General features: G+C 44.0%; 1 protein-coding gene across 3 annotated transcripts in view; it reads left to right on the top strand.

Moving 5' to 3' along the window:
• pdgfc (platelet derived growth factor c) overlaps positions 1-23,410 on the top strand; it is a 227,696-nt gene that overhangs the window by 110,344 nt on the left and 93,942 nt on the right. For all 3 annotated transcript variants that reach the window (XM_052041808.1, XM_052041817.1, XM_052041802.1), the window contains one exon: positions 11,975-12,155. In XM_052041808.1, coding sequence (XP_051897768.1) covers positions 11,975-12,155 — 181 coding nt within the window. The remainder of the gene's footprint in view (positions 1-11,974; positions 12,156-23,410) is intronic.

Below are 23,410 nucleotides of genomic sequence, written 5' to 3'. Positions count from 1 at the left end.
TTAAATCATTCAGCTTTTTCTTTCATTATATCCATGTTCTTAAACCAACGTTAATTTTATTGATCTCCAGCGCTCGTTCTTGTGTTTGTTGAGCTTTTTCTTAAAAGACCTTCTGCACCTTGATGTAAATGCTTCTCCTTTCCATTTCCAAGAACAAAGCCTCCACTGTAATATCAGAAATCTCTGGTGCTGACGTTCTCTCAAATTGAGCCAATTTGGAAAGATATATCAAAAGCAAAATACTCCCTGAAACCGCATCCAGTAATCTGCTTTCAGTTATTGTGTAGATAATAGTATATTGAGGCCACAGTCACGCTCAGTTGGCTCTGTTGGGCAGGCCACATCGTTTGCATGCTTGACACCAGCCTTCCAAAGCAGACATTCTATTCCAAACTCTGTCACAGGAAGACAGGCAGAGACAAAAATTCAAAGATATGCTCAAAACCTCCAATATCCCCACTGACTCCCAGGAATCTCTGGTCCATGACTGCTTAAAGCGACACAGAATCATAGTCATAGGGCAAAAAATAAGCCCTTTAACCCACATGTCCATGTCAGTCATTGAGAGCCCTTCTCTACAAAGCCCATTTTCCAGCACTTGGCCTGTACCTTCTATATCTTAGCAATACAAAATCTCTTCTAGATACTTCTTTAATGTAGTAAATGCAGGCAGTGAATTCTAGATTCCACCACCCTCAATGGTAAAAAAATTCTTCCTCCTCCGATCTCCTCTAAGCCTCTTGCCCCTTTCCCTAAACCTATGCCCTCGAGGTTTAGACACCTCTGCTATGGGGAAAGGTTTCCTACTATTTATCCTATCAAGGCCCCTCATAATTTTGTGTACCTCTATTAGGTCCCCCCTCAACCTCCTCTGCTCCAAGGAAGACAAACCTAACTCAGAAGCAGAAGGGCATGTTGCGAGAGCAATTAGTAAAGCAATTAGGACTCTGATATTCTTAATGAAAGCACAGAGTTTAAAAGGGGGGAAGTTATATTGAACCTTTGTAAAACACTGTTCAATTAGGTCACAGATGGAATACTGAGTTCAATTTTAGTCACTCTGCTTTACGAGGGATGTAATGGTCATAGCCAGGTAGATTTACTAGAATGGTTCCAGGGATGAGTGATTTCAGCTATACTTATTATGGAAAAGCCAAGGTTGTTTTTCCTGGAGCAGAGCAGGTTGAGGGGAGATCTGACCGAGTGATCAAGATCTGATTCCTTTTATTTCCTATCTATATGCAATAGATAGGAAATAAAAGGAATCAGCTCCCATTAGTAGATGATTTAAGGATCGGATGTCACAGGTTTAAGATTTTGGACAACGATACAAGAAGGACGAGGAAAAAACTTCTCAAAGAGCACTTAGGCAAGTCAAGTCGAGTTCATTGTCCTATGCACAAGTATATGTATGCACAGGTGCAATGAAAAACTTAGTTGTAGCAGCATCACAGGCAAATAGCTTCATATAAGCAGCATTCACAAGAAAAAGATAAATTAAGTATAAATTATACACAATTTTTACAAGAAAGAATACAATTAGAACAAAAAAACCAAAGTCAATTTTAATGCAAAGTGATCATAGTGTTGATAATCTGTAGTGATTAGGGTTTTGCCAGTTGGTTCAAGAACCGAGTGGTTTAAGGGAAGTAGCTGTTCTTGAACCTGGTGCTGTGGGACTTCAGGCTTCTGTACCTCCTGCCCGATGGTAGCTGTGAAAAGACGGCATGGCCCAGATGGTGGGGTCTTTGATGGTGGATGTTGCCTTCTTGAGGCTGCATCTCTTATAGATACTACCAATGGTGGGAAGGGATGTGCCCATGATGTATTGGGCTGAGTCCACTACTCTCTGCAGCTTCTTACGTTCCTGTGCATTTGAATTGCCATACCAGACCATGATGCATCCAGTTAGAATACTCTCAACGGTACGTCTATAGAAGTTTGTTCGAGTGTCTGGTGACAAGCCGAACCTCCTTAACCTCCCAAGAAAGTAAAGATGCTGATGCGCTTTCCTTATGATTGCATCTATGTGCTGGGCCCAGGACAGGTCATCTGATAATGCCCAGGAACTTAGAGCTGCTGACTCTCTCCACAGCCAATCCCCCAATGTAGACTGGCACATGTTCGCCCTCCTTCCCCTTCCTGAATTCAACAATCAGCTCTTTAGTTTTGCTGATGTTGAGCGAGAGGTTGTTGTTGCAGCACCACTCAACCAGGTGTCCTATCTCGCTCCAGTAAGCTGACTCATCGCCACCTGTGATTTGTCCAACAACAGTGATGTCGTTGGCGAATTGGAAGACAACATTGGAGCTGTGCTTAGCCACACAGTCATGTGTGTATAGAAAGTAGAGCAGGGGGCCAAACACGCAGCCTTGAGGTGCACCTGTGTTGATGGTCAGCGAGGAGAAGATGTTGTTACCAATCCTCACTGACTGAGGTCTGCCGATGAGGAAGTCCAGTATCCAGTTGCAGAGGGAGGTACAGAGGCCCAGGTCTTGAAGCTTGATGATGAGTTTGGATGGGATGATTGTGTTGAACGCTGAGCTGTAGTCAATGAACAGCAGCCTGATATATGAGTTCCTGCTGTCCAGATGGTCCAGAGCAGAGTGAAGAGCCAGAGAAGTTGCATCTGCTGTTGACCTTGTGGTGGTAGGCTAATTGAAGTGGATTCAGGTCATCTCTGAGGCAGGAGTTGATTCACGCCATAACCAACCCCTTGAAACACTTCATTACGGTTGATGTAAGCGCTACCAGAAAATAGTCATTGAGGCAGCTCACCATGTTCTTCCTGGGCATCAATACAATAGATGCCTTTTTGAAGCAGGTGGGAACTTCAGCCCACAGAAGTGAGAGGTTGAATATATCTGTAAATACTCCAGCCAGTTGATTCACCCAGATCTTTAGTACACAGCAGGTATGCCATCTGGACCAGATGCCTTTTGTGGGTTCACCTTCTTGAAGGATGCCCAGACGTCAACCTCAGAGACTGAAATTACAGGGTCATCCGGAGAGATGGGGGCTCATGAGGGTGTGTCATAGTTCTCGCTACCAAGGCGTGAATAAAAGGCATTGAGCTCATCCGGGAGTGATGGGTCATTGCCACTTATGGTATCCGATCTCACCTTGTAGGCAGTTATATTGTGCAAGCCCTGCCACAGCTGTCGAGCGTCCATCTGTGAATCCCGTTTAGTCCGAAATTGCATCTTTGCACCCACAATGGTCTTCCGGAGGTCGTACCTAGACTCCTTATATGACTCTGGATCGCCAGCCCTAAACACCACAGATCTAGCCCTCAACAGATTATAAATCTCTTGGTTCATCCAGGGCTTCTGGTTGGGGAAGGCTCAGAATATTTTTGTGGGTACACACTCGTCCAGACATGTCCTTATGAAGTCGGTGATTTCATTCAGGTCCACTGATGAGCCCTTGAACATGGTCCAGTCCACCGACTCGAAGCGATCCCAAATTAGCTCTTCCGCCTCTGCCGTCCACCTCCTCGTAGTCCTCTTCACTGGTGTCGCGCTCTTCAGTCTCTGTCTGTACGCAGGCAGAAGCAGCACCGCCAGGTGGTCGAATTTACCAAAGTGCGGGCAAGGGATGGAGCAGGAGGCATTCTTGATGGGGGTATAGCAGTGGTTGAGTGTGTTGCGCCCTCTAGTATTGCAGGTGATGTGTTGTTAGCAGTTAGGCAGAGACTGGAATTCACTGCTTATAAGGGAGGTGGGCACAGAATCAATCGGTATCTTAAAAAAAGGAATTGAAAAATCAAAAAACTACAGATAGTGAAAATTTGAAGTGAACGCAGAAAACGCTCGAAGAACTCAATAGGTCAGGCAGCAATTGTGGAAAAAGAACAGTTAATGTCTCACGTCAAAGGTGCTTCAAGAACAGGGAAAGTGAGAAAACCTGTCGGTGTCACATTGCAGAGAAAGTAGGGGAAGGATGAATAAGACTGAAGTGATCTGAGATGACCTGAAACGTTCTATTCACCCTCCCCCAGCTTCTCGTGTGTGCAACTGACTGTGTTTCAAAAGAGAATTAAGTAGCAAATCCATAAGGAAAACTGTTCAATTTTCCTTTTAATTTAAATTTATGGATGCAATATTGGGTGAGTCTCCTTAAGGACATGGACACCTCTGTTCCAGCAGCAGGAATATTTCTCCCATTATGTACTCACAGTTAAATAGAATGAAATAATAATTATATGTCAATATAATATAGTAATATGAGGGTAAATGCTCAGAAACCTTACTGCGGGCACAGAGTGTTGCTGAAAGAGAATTCACATGATATATCGCACTCTGAATTTTATGATCATTAATTGAGTGAAACTCATTTCAGAAATCCAGAAATCTATCCATATCAGCAGCCAATCTATCACTGGATTGTTTTTGTAGCTTTGGGAGCAGTTGGCATTCCACCAGTTCAGGCTGCCAGGGAAGAAGATACCACTGAGTGTTGAGAATTACACTGTCCTTGTTACTTGCAAGGGATAGAGGCATGGACTTGCAAATAAAACGTGGATACCAGTAAAGCCGCTGGCAATGTCCCTCCATGGATATAGTGACTTCTATGTAAGTTTTAGCTTCTCAAAACAATCTGAAGCATACAGGTACTCTGGATCCTGGCTCCAGCTGCGTTCTCGGCCCACGCTGTAGACTGACCTCGCGAATTCCCACTCTTTTGCTGCCTCTGGAAAGCGTTTGAATTGGAGCCTGGGGGCCAACTCTGTGAGAATGTAGATCTGCTGACAGTAATTAGGCAGATAATGAGGACATTGTGTAAACAAAATCCACTTTGGAATTGTGCTTTGGGCACTTGGTCTCACAATAACTCCTTAAAAATACCTAGTGCTTTAACGAAGGGCCTGTACTGTGCCGTATTTTTCTATGGTTCTTTAAACAGAAGGGTGATGTTGATATGTGTATCAACTATGTGTATATGTGTTATCAGGCACACCAATCTCAATTGTGAAAGTTAAAATTGTTTAAGACACACAGACTTATATATTGTACCGTTTGTTTTTCAATCCCAACACCCATTATCTTAATGAGCCAAAATTCAAGCTACTGCAGTGTCCTGATCAATGGACTGAAGAAATGAGAGACAAACTCAGTTTATTTGCAGCCATTGCCTTGGGCAATTGAAATCAGTTTCTGTGAAATTAATGTGTGTACGATGTTTTTAGCTCAACTTGGAACTGATTAGATTGGACAGGTTAGTGTAGAAATAATGGATAAAGCAATATGGGGATGAAGTAGGTGATTGTGCTTTGAGCTATTTGCCCCCATTCAGGTAAACACTGACGTGGACTGGTTGAGCTGAATGACATGCTTCTGTGTTGTAACCTCTATGTATTTATTTCTATGTAGGTGCAATGTATGTTGCAATGCAATGGCAACATAACATGGACAGTAATCAGGGAAGAAACTTTCCTGAAAGTTTTCTTCTTCAGTGACTTCAGCACTTCATAAGCTTTTACCAAAATCTTCTATCTCTTTCACAAATACATTTACAAAAATAAATGTAAGAGAGGTACAATTGCAACTATGATACATTGTCACTGAATAGAAAATATGATTATTTTCATACCAGGGACACAAATCTTCCTTTTGATACTGAGCAAAAAAGCTGATTTAGTTGCTCAATATACTAGTGTTGGGTGTATTCTCAAAGCAACTTGAGAGAAAGATTGAAAAACAGAAAACACCAGAGACACTCAACACATTGGACAGCATTAGTGGAAAGAGAAACAGGGTTAATGCTTCTTTCAGATTGAAAGTTTCACATTGTAAACAGTTGGAGATAGAGATATTTTGCTATAGATTAAACAAAATGTCAAGCAGCACTTATTTTTGATACAACTTGATAAATGTGCATTAGAAAAATGGTTTTGACTTGTAGCTTTGCTAAACTGACCCAATTAACAAAGACCAACATTTGGATTATAATTCTGTTCCATATCAAATGTCAAAATTTGGATTATATAAATTGCTGTATTAGCACTAGCATCGAAATTATACTGCTGATAAATTAAAAAAAACTGATGACCAGAGATTCTAGTGGAGTCATTTGAGTGAGCTGAATGGGTGTTGCTGGAGGGTATTAATGAACGTTTCATTTTGTGAGCATCTCAGTACAAATTTGAGTGGCCCTTGAGGCTTGAAGCCCAATCTCCATTTGAAAATGTTCTCTTGATCCAAAGGTTTGGGGCGAATGATTGGCACCTGGGATTGAATGGGTGAGTGGCCAGGATGTGTGGATAGTGGGGGTGGTGTGGAGTGGGTGCAGGAATGGGTGTCTGATTGCAAGATCGGGACCTAGCGAGGGCTAGGAGGTGGGTGCAGGGCCAGAAAACAGAAGGGTTAGATAAGAGGTTGTTGGTGACCAACAATTGGGGCCTAGGGTGCAGGTGCCTGGAACCTCAGGGGCTTGAGGGTCAAATACTATTGGGGAATTGGAGGACTGGGCAGTTCAGGGCCTGGGGTTTCTGGTGCCATGTTGCATGGGGCCTTAAAAATCAGAGGTTAATACTGAACTAGTCTTACTAATATCACAACCTAGCAATGCATTATGAAATCTTACTTGTTGTGAGAGTGCCCAGGACAAATTGACCTTGGTTCCTCTGAATTACCCCAAAGGGAATGCACAGGGGATGACATGATGCTATGCACAGTGACACTGAAATCGCACCAGGCATGTAAAACTGAATCAGTCTGAGACCTATCCAGTTGAATCTCCTGAGCTGCCCAAAATGAACCAGTTCTGTTTCATTTTGTTCTTACTTATTGTTAATTCCCATATAAGCTTTTTAGCATGACAAAACAGTGAAAAGAAAAGAGGGACACTTATTTTTTTCTAATAAAGTAAGTCAGGCAAAGCATCTCTGAGTTCCAGTATCCATTTTGGGTCATATATGAACTAATCTGAATTGGCCCACTTTTAAAGTTAATGTCTATTTATGGCAGAAGGACTATACGGTTCCCTTAACATAGCAAAAACATTCCCAGATGCTTCATAGGAATATTATCAAGCACAAATCATTGATGCTGCTGCACAATGAGATGTTGGGCCAGAATTTACAGGGAAATGGAGTCCAGAAGCAGAGTTTGAACTTGCTCCAATTCCCCAGCAGTTTTGCAGAGTTATCAGTCCTTTCAGCCTGTGCATGGGTATTGTGGTATCGTGGCTAGTAATCCAGAGGCCAGGACCAACAAATATCAACCTTATAGAAGATGAATTTAAATCCCTCCACATCAGTTGGGGATTTGAATTTGGTTGGTTAATTAATCTATAATAATAACTTGATAGTTCCATTAATAGCAACAACGATGTTACTACATTGTTGAAAGTATCTGTCTGGTTCACAAGTATCCTTCAGGGAAGGACAATTACCGTGCATATTGGCCTCGCCTGCATGTGATTCCAGGAACTCAACAATATGGTTCATTCTAAACTGCCCTTTGAAATGACCTAGCAAGACATTTCATTATATCATGCTACTATATTTAAGCACAGCAAAGTGAAACCAGAAGGACCACCTGACCTCAACTAAAGCATCAATTTCAGGCATGTCACCTCTAACCCAATTGACATTCAAAGTCCTCTTCACAAACAGCTAAAGATCGGTGTCCAAAGTCAGGCAATAGTCTGACATAGACGTACTTGCAGAATCATAACTTATTGCCAACATCCCAAAATCCTCCTTCATAATCTCCAAATAGACCCTGTCCCACTGAGAGAAACCCACCACATGCAGCAGCACAGTGGTGTACAATTGGGATGGAGTGGTCCAGGAAATTCTCAACATTAACCCCAAATCCCATGAAGTCTCCTGGCATCAGGTCAAGCATCTGAAAAGAAACCTCCTCCTAATTACCACCTACAATCTGAGGAATCAGCTAGAGAATAGTAAGAGCACAGAATGTACTCTGTGCGTTGGACTTCTACGTCCATCACCAAGAGTAGCTTGGTACTACCACCACCTGAAGGACATAGCTGACAAACAGGGTTTACAGTGGGTGGTGGGATAAATCCACTTAGCCTCATTCCCACTAATCTATCTGTGGTAGAGGTATCTGTCCCTGGAAATATTGATAGAAGTGACCACTGCACAGTCTCTGTTGAGACAAAGTCCCATATTCTCACTGAGGGCATCCTCCAATCGAATTTCTACATGGATGCAAAATGACCCAATTAAGATTCCTTTCATAGTACTGATATTTCATTGTATTGTGACATGGTCTTTGAGCTACATGAGGTAAATTCAGAACAGAGCTGGTACCTTAGTACTGGGCTTTCATGAGGTACTCTGGGTCAATAGCAGCAACAGAATGGTATTCCACATTATTCATAACATATTCTTCACTCCACCATTATCATGAAGGCAGGTTACCAACCCTGGCTCAACAAGGATGCAAAAGGGCACACCAGAAGTATCACTGTTTGTATCTAATAATGAGCTGCCAAACTGGTAAAACGAGGATACCACACAAAACATGAAAATGCAATAGGAAATTGACAGAGTTAAGCAATACTTCAACCAACAGATCAGATGCCCTTGCTGCCGCAGTCATTCGTGCATGGTGGTGGACAACCAGGCAGATAACTGGAAGAGGAGACTTCAAGACCATTCCATCAGCGCCAACAGCAAGGCCCAATGTATGTGCTAAACAACAGGCTGAAGCATGTGTAACCATGTTGAATGGGTGACCCACCACAACTTCCACCTGAGAAAGTTTATAGAAGCCAGTCTTCAACCAATTCAATTAATTCCAGGTAACAGGAAGAAACAGCCGAGAACTCAGTATTTGATAAAAGGAAAGTTGAGTAATTTTCTTATCTAAGCGGTAGCACGGGAATGGAGCTCACTGCCTGAAAGATGGAAAGTAGAAACCACATCACATCCTCCCTCCCCCCTCCCCACTCCCACAACCCACTTTGTCACATTGAGGAATTACATTGATGACCTTTTGAAGAATTGTACTCTACAAGATTAAGGACTCTGAATTAAAATTCAGGAGTAACCCACGTGGTTCCATTTTAGTTCAGCACAGATGAGTTTGGCCAAGTAGCCAGTTGTTTTGCTGTACACTTCTATGATCTGGGGCCTTTCAAGGTCGATTTTTTTTGTTCTTCTCTACTCAGCCAAAGTACAAACAACATTGGTTATGAGCAAATTTGTTTTACAAAGTAGTGAAAATAGGAATTAGAATGAAGTTTCCCAGAAACCTTTACAACCAGCAGAGGGAGCATTATTTTAAACAGCAGCTTCATAAAAAGTGGTTATAAACAGAATATTATTGCTTTAATATTCTGCACTAAAAATTATCAAAGCTTCAGTTTGGATGATTTATCACATTATAGCATTCAAAGATTCTGCTGCACAATTTTGTTTTTCTGTTATTAGCATTCTGTGAGTTTGAAGACTGGAATCCATTGAGACCATTTTCAACTCATTTGAAGAGTGGTTATAGCCATCTGTGAGAGAGAGTTAGATAATGGTACTCAATGTTTTGTGCATTGAAAGACCAGTAGAGATTGTGAAGACTTTCTCTAGAATGTAACCAAAGGCAAGATACGAGCTTGGTATATTGAAGAGGCCATGTGGGTTCCTAATTAAGGAGGTTGTTCAATTTACAATAATACTACATGAATTGTTGTTGAGAGATTAGATCAAAGCCCCACCCAACAGGCAAATTCACTTCAAAGTAGGTAAGTGTAAGTTACATAAGTGATAAGAAGAATAAGGAGATCACATTATCCTTAGATAATAAAAACTTGCTGAGAAATTGTATAATCTGATTCTGTGTTTTAAATGCTCTGTTATTGAATTTTAAAGCTTTTTGAGGAAGCAGAAATGTGATTAATTTGAGAATTGCATAGTTTGAGAAAATCAACTCACTACTTCTGTTTGTGATACTAACACATTTTGCACATGGGACATGCAGTGTGACACACAGTACTCATTTGGAGCATTGTCTAGTGAAGTTCCACTCAAAAGGAACCATGTTTGCAGCATATTTCCATTCACTACAACTGTACAATCTAAACATCTACCCAGCTGGTTGAGACCAACTTCTGCCATCTGCTGCAGAGCCCTTTGGAGACTGGCTGGTGATTCAGGAGGTTTCTGCAAGGTCACACTATGTTGAGCACCATCATACAAACACTGCTGGGATAGAGACCAAACCCTTGACTTTCACTGGTGGAAAGAATGGAGATAATGAAAACTACAAGCCACGGGTCACCCTCAGTCATCTTTGCAGTTCACTTTTCAAATGCCAGGTAGTGATTGCAGAGATCTGAAGATGGAACCAATGTAGAAAGCTGCCCATTCTAATTGAGCATTTCACCTTCCATTCAAGGAATCAGTGACGACATCTATGTGTACATAATGAACAGCCAGTCTATAACTGGGAAACAAGATGTCCTCAGCATGATGTGAGCAAATACGCTAACTGCCATACCTTTCCAATCAATCTGTTTCTCTGTACCAGTTATGGCTAATTATACCACCGTCAGAACTTCGTCTGTGGGTGTCTGTAGTTATTGCCCACATTTGAGTTTCTAGAGCTGGGTTATTGAGGCATCTACTGCATCCCAGTGTTATGAAGGAATATGGCCCTGAAAGGACAAAGGTCAGGAAAAACTTGTAATACTCAAAAAAAAAGTATGAAAATTGGCCCCTGGTAAAGTTCGCTAACACTGGTCCGTGTGCACCTGAACACTCACTTTATCCCTGTAACCGTTTTATTTCCATGTTGAAGGGGAATGCCACTCTGTGTGCAGAATTTGCACTCGTGGATCCAAATATTGGCCTTCATGGTGTTTTTTTTCTTTCACACATTGAATAAATAAACTAACAGTAAAGATTATGCAGACCGTGGGATATGCGGTGCTCCAACTTTCCTCCCGTGTCACTCTGTCTGAATAGTTCATGAAAGTAATTATACTGGGATGGTTTTTTAAATAAGAATGTAATGAATATTTATTTCACAGCCATAGCAACAAAGGAAATGTATCAACTTTACATTTAAATGAACTGATCACCCTTATGTTTCCCCTTAGTCATAGCCTTCCAACTGTGTTTGCTGACCCAGCTACTTCCACACAGGCCCCACTATGGCTACAGCCAGGCTGATGAAAGGCTGCTTCCTTTCTCTTGGTAGGACAACAATTACTTGGTTGGACATCAATGAGCAACTCTGCAGTGAAATTGTAAGCTAGTGACGGCAACATCTCCAGCTGAGAAGTTACAGTCTGGGATGGTTGGCTTTGGGCTCATGCAGTGATATTTTCTGAAAGCCAGTGGTGGGAAGAAAGATGCTGGCATCCATATTCAAGTTCCAGAATGCAAGTGACATTCTCTTTGGGACCATGTATTTGTTGTAACCCAATGCATACAGCTGCCATCAAAGCCTTCAGACCCATGCCAACATAAATGATCAATTGCCATTTGATTCAATGAAAAAAAATCCAAGCCACAGCCTGCAGTGTTGTGCCACTTCTTAATCTGAACGACTTAAATCGCAAATGTTTTATCTTGTCTCTTGAAATTGTATGCAAAGTTATTCATATTTATTTATCTTGTGTTTTTGCTGAGCTTACACCTTTTCATAATAAATATTTTATAAATTCTGGAGCTGAGATTTTTTTTAATAACGCTGTTTTGATTTAACTATGAAACTGAAATATTTAATTCCTCAATTCAGCAGTTTGCATAGTTCAAGTTAAATGGGTTTGATTTCCTGGTCTGGATATCTCTTTGGTGAGATGATCAATAAGAATTGATGAATATTTTTGAATAATATTGAATGCAAATGCCTCTGTTAAAATTCAATCTGAGCATGTCACACATTTATACAGTGACTTCTCGTGTGGTTGACAGTCGACTGATATTTACTTTGTTGAATTCAAATACAATTTATTTCCATCCAACTGACTTTTCTTGAAAACTACATCTGTTCTTCAGGTTTGATTTTGTGGAAATTGAAGATTTAAGCGATGGCACCATTATTGGACGGTGGTGTGGTACCAATGAAGTTCCAGGAATGCAAATATCAAAGGCAAACCAAGTCAGGATACGATTTCGATCCGATGAGTATCTGGCATCAAAACCAGGCTTCTGCATTTACTATTCACTTTTAGAAACTGTAAGTCACTTAAATCTTATTTAGAGAATATGCATGTGGTCTTAATAGTGCAACTGAAGGAAATCACTGAATGAATTTTAATCATCAGTTTATCATACTTAGAATATTCTCATGCAAAAATTAGTGCCAGAGCCGTATTGACAAATGAATACAGAAATTTGGACTTTCCATGTATCTCATATATCACCAAGGCATACTCAAGAAAAATTGTGTCGTGGGGTGAATTTGAAACATTGATTTGCTGGAGAAGAAAGCTGTCATCATCGCCACACTCCTTGAAAGTTACCCTTATCCCCTCCATACTTGAAGAAAAGGGAAATGTGACTGAAGAGAAAGAACCTCACAATATCAGCTAACATAGAAGCAAGGAAGAGGGTTGGGTGGTCACCTGCTCATTGACAATAGGATTATGGAAGCAGGAGATAGGACTCAAAGACAATAGACCTTGGGAAGGGCACGAGGGAAGATGATAGATGTACCAGAGAGCTGTGAGTTCAGTGTTGGGGTCAGAGAAGGCTGTTTGGCCTGAGGGAAGAGGAGGAAAGCATCTGAGCAACTGACAAGATGGTCTGTCCTAGTGACAAAGGAGTCTATGATCTTCTCCCACTTGTTGCAGGTGAAGATAGCGGGGAGAAGTGAGAAGTATTTTGTAGTAAGAAATTAAACATCTTTGAATTCCTAGAATAATGAACAGTTTTGGCGAGTGAAAACAGGGCATAGTCATGCTTTACGCAGACTCCAGCCATATCTAACAGCAAATGTCTAAACTACTTTTCCACCATATAATTTCCAGCCTGGGTTCCAGTCTGGGTCCCTGGGAGATCAAAGAAAAGGGACAAGATGTGACCACCTGTTGGTTTCAATGGGCAATAGAGCTTTAGTGTGGAAGTAGGGATATGGCTAAGCAGATTGGTCGCTCCAGAAATCTCATGGTGAATGGAGAGTAAAAGGCAGGTTGAAGTTTTGAAAATACTTAGTAAAATGAATTGAGAGTAAGTGTTTCGAATGATAGGCACAAAAGCAGATTTAGAAAGGGGAAAATAAAGAGAAAATCAGCACTTGTGGAAGCTTCAAGAGATGACAAGACTGGGAGAAAAGCAGTACATTTTTGGGAAATAGAAGGAAAACCAACCCTTGTGCTCAGGAAATGAGTGATCATATTGAAGCAGAGTTGGGAGATGGTGTGGATCAGGGATTATTGGGTTGGTTGTTCATTGTGGGTGGGGTGGGGGGAGATGGTGATAATCATGGGTGCAGATGAGTTATTTACCTAGGAGACATGCCATCCATGTCAGTAGGACCATGGTGTGCCCAGAAATGCACAATGATGGGTGCACATAGGAAAATATAGTCCAAGTTGTCTCCTGCCAACTTGATGTGAAAATTGTGACGGGGTTGCAAGGGTGACCAATACCAGGCCAAATTTTTGGAATGGTCCAAAATAACCAGGAACTAGCTGTTGTGTTTCACAATGGGAAAATGAAAAAAAAATTGCTGTTGATGAATTTCTGAGCAATTACCTGTCCTCTAATGCCTAGGAGTTTAATCCAATTGTAAGCATTATACTTTTTTTGAGATGAGGATATTGCTGATAAGGCCAACCGTTATTACTCATCACTAATTACTCTTGAATAAGTCGTAGGAAGTTATCCACTTAAACCACTGCAAGTCTCCTAGTGAAGGCATATTCGCAATGCTCTTTGGGAAGAAGTTTGAAGATTTAGACCCAGCAATGATAAAGGAATGGCTGTATCATTCCAAGTCATGATGGTGTACGAGTTTGATGAGTTCTACAGGTAGTAGTGTTTCTGTGCACTGAGTGCTCTTGTCCTTGGTGGTAAAGGTCATAGGTTTGGAAAGGACCTTTAGAGTCATGAGGGGGACTGACAGTCAACTATATAGTGCATTCAATGGTACTGACAAAACATGAATTTCTTGTCATAAATGTTAAATTGCAAGGAGAGATTGCATTTGTTAAACAGAAAAAAAATGTAAAATAAAAACAGAAAATGCTGGAAATAATCAACAGGTCAGGTGGCACCTGTGAAGAGAGAAACAGAGTTAATAGTTCTGGTGAAAGAGCATTGACTTAAAAGTGAGCTTGCACTAGTGTTAAATGCACTGGACTTTAACATTTTAAGGGATGACTTGATCAAACCTTTTCAGCATGTATAACAATGGGATAGAAGCTGTCCTTAAGCCTGGTGGTATGTGCTTTCAGGCTTTTGTATCTTCTGCCTGAGGGGAGGAGGAAGAAGAGAGAATGTCTGGGGTGGGTGGGGTCTTTGATTATGTTGGCTGCTCTACAGAGGCAAAGAGGAGTGTAGACAGAGTCCATGGAGGGGAGGCTGGTTTCCGTGATGTGCTGAGCTGTGTCCACAACTCTCTGCACTTTCTTGCAGTCTTGGGCAGAGCAGTTGCCATACCAAGCCGTGATGAATCCAGATAGGATGCTTTCTTTGGTGCATTGATAAAAATTGGGGAGGTTCAAAGGGCACATGCCAAATTTCCTTAGCCTCTTGAGGAAGTAGGTGCACTGGTGCACTTTCTTAGCCATAGTGTCTACGTGGTTGGACCAGGCCAGGCTTTTGGTGATGTTTACTCCGAGGAATTTGAAGCTTTCAACCCACTCAGCCTCAGTGCCATTGATCTAAACAGAGCGTTACAGGAGATGTAAAATGGGTGCAAATAACATACTAATAAAGCACCGAAGAAATTTCTAATAATAAATGCAATCAGAAAGTATAATCAGACAGGGAAAACAAAAGGACACAATTAAAGAGAGATATATAACTCAGATGTAAGAATTATCCTTGAATTAAAAGGTCAGTGACTGATCTGCTGCGGAAACTTTTTACCTTATCCAATATCAGTATGATATAAAGCATAATTTTTGCAGTAAACACCAGACTATCAATCAGCCAGTGTTCAAAACAACATAACCCTTTAGCATTCTGTTGCAGGTGATAAATATCTTACTTCCAGAAACTGACTTATACAAATTGGGTGCTAATCCCTTATTTTGTCAATCTGTAACATACTATATTTCATTTATACAAGATATTTCTCTGCCTTGCCATTAAGATGTGAGAGATCTATTATGTTTGGGAGAGTGGAAGGCCTTCATGTTCCTCACTTCTGTTTTATAACAATTAAGGAATCTATTGTATCATCAGTAGTGGTGAGCTTATCTGGTTATTCTAGTCATAGCTAGTTCTTCACAGATCCTCAGACATGTTATAAAGTCATAGAATCATGGAGGCATACAGCATGGAAACAGGCCCTTCGGCTATCTGTATCCATGCTGACCACCAAGCATCCGGTTGCCTTGATTCCATTTTTCCACTCACATCCTCATCAACTACCCCCTGCTCCCCCATTCCTCCCACCCAATTCTCCTATCTCCCACCTTTACTCGGAGCAATTGACAAAACCTAATTAATCTACCCATCAATACGTCTTAGGAAACCGAAGCATCAGAGGGAACCCACTCAGTCACATGGAGGACATTATTTCACAATAATGAATGTGTTCAAGTTATATTGGTGTCATAGGCACGCATATGGTATAAATGCCCTGAAAATGAGCTTTTTGCAGCACAGTACGTTACAAACATGACAAACATATGTTCACATAAACTAAATTAGCATATATTATGCATAACTTGCACAACAAAATTAACATAATGACATTAGTGCAAATTGAAAGAGAGGAAAAGGAACATAGTTCAAGGTAGTGTTAGGGTTTTTCAGGTCGGTTCAAGAATTTGATGGCAGTGGGGAAGAAGCTGTTGTTGAACCTTGAGGTGTGGGTCTTCAGGTCATGTGATGTGTGCAGCACGTGACTGCATCAGTGAAAATGCAAAAGCATCACATCAAGATCTACCCAACTGTATCATTTGAAGGAAAGAAAACAGTGCACCTGAATGGCTTACTCATGTTAAGTAAAAAGAACCAACCAGCAACCTCACTAATATTGACTGATGTCCTCTTACTTCCTCAAAATGGCTCAAGGGCTTATGACTGAATGAATTATTTTTCAAGTGCTGTCATAGCTGGTGTGCACCAAGACCATACTTATGCCAGCATATCTTCTTACACAAGCAGAATTTTAATTAACCCCACGGTTTTTACAGGACAGTGTAAGAAGGCAGAAGGAACAGCCTGAGTTTCTTCTGCTCTTTGTTCTCCAGACCTCCCAGCTCAGCTCAACAATGGAAAGTGCATCTGTGCAGATTTTAGTCCAGAGATTTAACAAATTAAACAAATACAGCCAATTGTGGCTCTAGGCTCAGAAGAGATAACATTCTTAACTATCTTCAAACTAGGGAAGAAGAAAATCCCAGTGTGACAATTATTTATATCATTTTACAGGAATGAATGTGTGTAGCATCTTAGGTAAATTTTGCCCAACCACTGACTGTTAGGTGGTATGAGTTATCTTTAGTAAGAAAAACAGAAAAGTTGAATGTTTTTTAAATGGTGAAAGACTGATAGATGTAATTATTCAGAGACCAGAATGTCCTTACCTACATATCACAGAAAGCTAACATGTAGCAAAAGCAGGCAATTAGGAAAGCAAATGGTATGTAAGTCTTTATTACAAAATGATTGGAATATAAAAGCAAAGGACCGTGAAATTGGACTGCACAGTTCCAGTTTCTTTCGTGATATGTAAGCTGATTTGCTTCCAGTTCAATCTCAGATTGTCAGAGCACATTTTTAACGTGTGCTGCCTAACAAAATAAATAGTATTGTCGTACATGTGGCGCACCTTCTGCCAATGATTTATAAGGTAGAAGGTTAGTTTGTCTGTCCTTGTGCAGCACTGATTTGATGCCTGCCTTACTAGAGTGAATTCTACAAATCCAGCCAATACAATGTGTTATCCACTCACAGAAAACTTGGCATTTAGCAAAAAAAGGCAGAATAGTTTTTTTTTTAAATGGTGAGCAATTGGGTAATGTTGATATAAAGGGACCTAGATGTACTTGTACACAGGTCAGTTCAATGCAATCCAACATGCAGCTACAGCAGCAATTAGTAAGGCAAATGATTTGTTAGCCTTTGTTGCAATACCAGAGTAAAGAAGTGTTGCCGCAATTGTATATGGCCTTGCTGAGACCACACCTGGAGTAGTATATACAGCTTTATTTCCCAAACCTAAGAAAGAATGGTTCCAGGGTTGGCTGTTTGAGATTGAGTAGTCTGGGACTGTATTCTTCCGAGTTTAGAAGAATGAGAGGAGATCTTGTTGAAACTTATAACATTTTTACAGGGCTCAACAGGCTGGATGTGGGAAGGATGTTTCTTTGGTTGAGGAGTCTTGGACCAGGGACACAATCTCAGAATATAGGCCAGCCTTTTTAAGACTGAGGTGAGGAAAAATTCCTTCACTCAGAGCGTGGTGATCATTTGGAATTCCCACCTTTGCCTTTGTGGAATCAATGTAGTTATCAGTGGACTGGAAAAAGAGGCGAGGGTAGGGACCTAACCGGGACTTAAACAAGAAATGTTCATAGCCAAGGTGCATCATTAGTGAAGGGAGTGAATGTTTTAGCTGGACAATGGAATACCAATCAAGCAGGCTGCTTTGTCCTGGAGGGTATTGAGCTTGAGTGCTGTGGCAGCTGCACTCATCCAGTCAACTGTAGAGTAAGCCATCACACTCCCTTCTGATGATACAAAGGTTGGTGGTGTAATGGATAGTGTTGAAGTTTGCTGTAGATTACAACAGGATATTGATAGAATGCAAAGCTGGGCTGAGAAGTGGCAGATGGAGTCCAACCCGGATAAGTGTGAAGTGATACACTTCAAGAGATCGAATTTGAAGGCAGAATACAAGGTTAATGGCAGGACTCTTAGCAGTGTGGAGGAACAGAGGGATCTTGGGATCCACGTCCATAGATCCCTCAAGGTTGCCGCGCAGGTTGATAGGGTTGTTAAGAAGACGTATGGAGTGTTGGCCTTCATTAGTCAGGGTATTAAGTTCGAGCCGCGAGGTGATGTTGCAGCTCTGTAGAACTCTGGTCAGGCCACACTTGGAGTATTGTGTTCTGTTCTGGTCGCCTCATTATAGAAAGGATGTGGAAGCTTTAGAGAGGGTGCAGAGGAGATTTACCAGGATGTTGCCTGGATTGGAGAACATGTCTTATGAGGATAGGTTGAGCGAGCTAGGGCTTTTCTCTTTGGAGGAAAGGAGGATGAGAGGTGACTTGATAAAGGTGTACAAAACGATAAGAGGCAGAGATTGAGTGGACAGTCAGAGACCTTTTCCCAGTGCAACAATGGCTAACATGAGGGGACATAATTTTAAGGTGATTGGAGGAAGGTATAAGGGGGATGTCAGGGGTAAGTTTTTTACACAGAGAGTGGTGGGTGCGTGGAACGCACTGCGTGCAGAGGTTGTGGGGGCAGATACATTAGAGACATTTAAGAGGCTCTTAGATAGACACATGAATGATAGAAAAATAGAGGGCTATGTGGGAGGGAAGGGTTAGATAGATCTTAGAGCAGGATAAAATGTCAGCACAACATTGTGGGCTGAAGGGCCTGTTCTGTGCTGTAATGTTCTATGTTCACCCGACCTAACCCTTACAGAAAGGTAAAGGAGATGGTGGTTACCTGGCACTTTTGTGGAACAAATTTTACATGCCACTTATCAGCTATGCCTGAATCTTGACTAGGTCTTGCTGCATCCAGGTATGTGTTGCTTCATCTACTGAGGAGTTGTGAATGGAATTGAATATTGTTCAATCAACGTGGAATGTACCATAGAAGGACGATCTTATGAAGCACCTGAAGGTGCTTAGGAAATTGAACACTTCCTTGAGACACTCCTGCATTGATGCCTGGGCAGAGAGGATTGATCTCCAGCCAAAACTATCTTCCTTTGTGCAAGGTACAACTCCAACTATTGCTTTGGTTTCCCCTTGATGACCATTGATTTCATTTCTACCAGAGCTCCTAGATGCCATCTTCTAAAGCCATTCTTCCTAAGTCATGATGGCTTGAACTGCTGGCATATTCCAGGTGTGGTCCATACAGGACTTTGAATAGCTGTAGCTAGACTCTTGTCTCCATGTTTTCAAGTCCTCTAAAAATCAGTATTTCATTACCTTCTTAAGAATTTTCTTTCTATGTTATTTTAAATATCTTTATATGTAGATGTGTAGCAGCTAGCTACACACTACAAGATGAAGACACAGAGTCGCTGGTTTGAAATCAGAAGTTGAATGAATGACAGGGGCGCGGTGCGCCTTTAATATCCCAAAACTTCCCGCGCTACAATTCTCGCGCTGACGTCACGCGCGGGTCACCTGACCTTCCCGCGTGTGGGCTTTCCTAGCCTGACGATGAGGAAGAAGGAGGGCCCCATGCCATCTTGGATCGGGGCCTCCGACAACATTTTGCGATGTCGGGAGCCGGTTCAATGCCGGTGCGGTGAGTCGCTACATAACCCCCCCCCCAGAACCGGCAATACCGTCGCAAAAACCAGAATTAAATAAACTATGACTTGGGTGGCCTGCCCCTGCGCCACACTCGCTGGACCACCACGGGTTGGTCCAAGTCTAAATGAGCCGGCTTCAGCCGGTCAATCGTAAACACCTCCTCACGCCCCCCGTTGTCCAGCACGAACGTAGACCCATTGTTCCTGACGACCCGGAATGGCCCTTCGTACGGCCGTTGCAGTGGTGATTGGTGTGTGCCCCTCCTGACGAAGACAAACTTACGGTCTTGGAGGGAAGTCGGCATACGGGTCGGGGCCTGTCCGTGTCGCGAGGTGGGAATCGGGGCCAGGTTTCCAAGCCACTCGCACAGCCGGTCGAGCACCGCGGCAGGTTCTTCCTCTGGCCCCCAAGGGGCTGGTAGGAACTCGCCCGGGACGACTAAGGGCGTTCCGTAGACCATCTCCGCGGACTAGGCATGCAGGTCCTCTTTTGGCGCAGTGCGTACCCCCAGCAGGACCCAGGGGAGTTCGTCTACCCAGTTGGGCCCCTTAAGGCGGGCCATGAGTGCCGACTTCAGGTGGCGAGTGATAGGCGGTGGTGAGGTGAATCCGGGAACCCCACAAGTCGGCGACGGCAGACCACAGGCCGGAGGTGAATTGAGCTCCCCTGTCTGAGGTGATATGGGCCAGGACACCGAAACGGGCCACCCAAGTTGACAAAAGGGCCCGTGCGCAGGACTGAGTGGAGGTGTCCGCGAGGGGAATGGCTTCAGGCCAGCGGGTAAAACGGTCAACACTCGTGAGGAGGTACCGCGCTTCTCGGGAGACTGGGAGGGGGCCGACCAGGTCGGCATGGATATGGTCGAACCTCTGGTGGGTAGGTTGAAAATCCTGCAGGGGGACCTTGACGTGCTGCTGTACTTTCGAGGTCTGGCAGTGAGTGCAGGACCGGGCCCATTCGGAAATCTGTTTACGCAGGCCATGCCAGACGAACTTGTCTGACACCATCTGGACAGTAGTCCGGATGGATGGGTGTGCAAGGCCGTGGATGGCATCAAGCACCCGTCGGCGCCAGGCAGCTGGGACGATGGGGCAGGGTCTACCTGTGGAGATATCGCAGAGCAGGGTGCGCTCACTGGCGCCTACCAGTAGGTTTTGCAGTTGTAGGCCCGAGACTGCAGTGCGATAACTGGGCATCTCCATGTCCGTTTGCTGTGCCTCTGCCGAGGCGCCAAAATCCACCCCCGGGACAAAACTTGGACGGTGGGCTGTGACAGTACATCCGCGACCATGTTCTCTTTCCCAGACAGATGGCAGACGTCAGTGGTGAACTCTGAGGTGTACGACAAGTGCTGCTGCTGCCGTGCTGACCAGGGATCTGAGACCTTGTTGAAGGCGAAGGTCAATGGCTTGTGGTCGGTGAAAACTGTAAACGGCCTACCCTCCAAGAAGTATCGGAAGTGTCTGATGGCCAGGTACAACGCCAACAGCTCGCGGTCGAAGGCGCTATAGTTGAGCTCTGGTAGTCGAAGGTGCCTGCTGAAGAACGCCAGCGGTTGCCAACACCCTTTGATAAGCTGTTCTAGAACTCCTCCGACCGCTGTGCTGGAGGCATCGACCGTGAGGGCAGTCGGGACATCCATGCGAGGATGCACCAACATGACCGTGTCCACCACGGCCTGCTTGGTTTCGACAAATGCGGTGTGAGCCTCTTCTGACCAAACAATGTCCTTGCTTCTGCCTGACAGGAGAGCAAACAACGGGCGCATGATGCGGGCCGCGGATGGTATGAACCAGTGATAAAAGTTTACCATACCAAGGAATTCCTGCAGGCCCTTGATGGAGGTTGGTCTGGCGAAATGGCGGATGGCGTCCGCCTTCGCAGGCAGGGGCGTGGCGCCGTGTTTGTCGATCTGATGGTCCAGGAAATCGATCGTCTCCAGCCCGAATTGGCATTTGGCTGGGTTGATGGTCAGGCCAAAATCCCTCAGGCGAGAAAAGAGTTGGCGGAGGTGCGTGAAATGTTCCTGGCAGCTGTTGCTGGCAATCAAGATGTCGTTGAGGTATATGAAGGTGAAGTCAAGGTTGCGCCCGACCGCGTCCATCAGTCGTTGGAAGGACTGAGCAGCGTTCTTGAGACCAAAGGGCATCCGGACGAATTCAACGAGGCCGAAAGGTGTGATCAGCGCCGTCTTCGGAATGTCGTCCGGATGCACCGGGATCTGGTGATACCCGCGGACGAGGTCAACCTTGGAAAAAGTGGACCGCCCGTGCAGGTTGGCAGCAAAGTCCTGAATGTGCGGCACGGGGTACCGGTCCGGAGTAGTAATGTCGTTGAGGTGTCGGTAATCGCCACAGGGTCACCAGCCTCCGGCTGCCTTGGGGACCATGTGTAGCAGAGAGGCCCAAGGGCTGTCCGACCTGCGGATGATCCCCAGCGCCTCTATTTTTTTGAATTCCTCTTTCACGAGGCGGAGCTTGTCTGGGGGTAGCCGCCGGGCGCGGGCATGGAGGGGAGGGCCCTGGTTGGGGATGTGATGCTGGACGCTGTGCTTGGGCAAGGTGGTGGAGAACTGGGGCATTAGTACGGATGGGAACTCTGCCAGGACTCTGGCAAACTCGTTGGTCAACATGGTGACGGAGTCGAGGTGTGGGGCCGGTAGCTTGGCCTCACCCAACAAGAATGTTTGGAAGGACCTGGCATGTACCAAACGCTTACCCCGCAGGTCAACCAGCAGACTGTTGGCGTGAAGGAAGTCTGCCCTGAGGAGTGGTTGCGTGACGGCGGCCAAGATGAACCTCCAAGTAAAGTTGTGGGTGCCGAACTGGAGGTGTACCAAACAGGTGCCAAAGGTCCGAATGGCACTGCCATTGGCAGCTCTGAGGGCGGGCCCTGGTGTGCAGTTGTGAGTCTCGCGGCTGTTGGGAGGCATGACGCTGAGTTCGGCTTCGGTGTCTACTAGGAACCGACATCCAGAACGCCTGTCCCACACATGCAAGAGGCTATCCAGGTGGCCAGCCGCCATAGCCATCAGCGGCGGCTGGCTCTGGCATTTCCCGGACCTGCACGATGGTCGGCATCTGTGGGTGTCAGCGCCCCACCGCTGGTGGTAGAAACACCATTGGTCGGTCGGTGTCTCAGACCTGGTGGCGGGTGGGGTGCGTTCGATTGCCAGGTCTGGACTGCTGGGCCGCTGGGTACGTGGCGTGGCAACGCGCTCGACGGATGCCCCGCTCTCCTTTTTCGCCCACCAAAGGACATCTTTCTTTCCTGGATATTTAGTATAAGGACCACTTCTCTTATGGCTCAGTGAATGAGTCAGTGATGACTTGGAGCTTGACCTCAGAATGTGCACATGTGCAAATGTTACCAAGAACAAATGACTGAGGTTGGAGTGACTTTGGTTCTGGAGTGGAGGCAACGACAGTTGAACAGCATTTCAGTGGGAAAGTTATTGGAGGTAAGGTGCATTACTGCAGCAAAGAGATATGAAAAGAAAGTTGATGCAATGTCACAGCCTTGCTTGATCCCAGTTTGGATTGGTTATGATCATAGTTTGCATGTCATTGTATAGCAGATGCAGAATGGTAATGAATTTCTATGGCCAACCAAATCTGAGAGTGATTCTTCATAATTCCTTTTGGTTAATGAAGTTGAAGGCTTTTGTGCAGTTAAAAACGCCAATGTACAATGGTTAGTTCTGCTCCCTACATTTGCCTTAGATTAGTCATGTGGTGAACATCATGCCTCAATGGACAGAATCCACATTGCGACTCTGAGGTTGCTGAGGTGGACTCTTGGCACA

The sequence above is a fragment of the Pristis pectinata genome, chromosome 2, assembly GCF_009764475.1.
Source record: "Pristis pectinata isolate sPriPec2 chromosome 2, sPriPec2.1.pri, whole genome shotgun sequence".
Lineage (NCBI taxonomy): Eukaryota > Metazoa > Chordata > Chondrichthyes > Rhinopristiformes > Pristidae > Pristis > Pristis pectinata.
The sequence above is the reverse complement of the archived record's forward strand: the minus strand, read 5'-3'. Positions and strand labels throughout refer to the sequence as shown.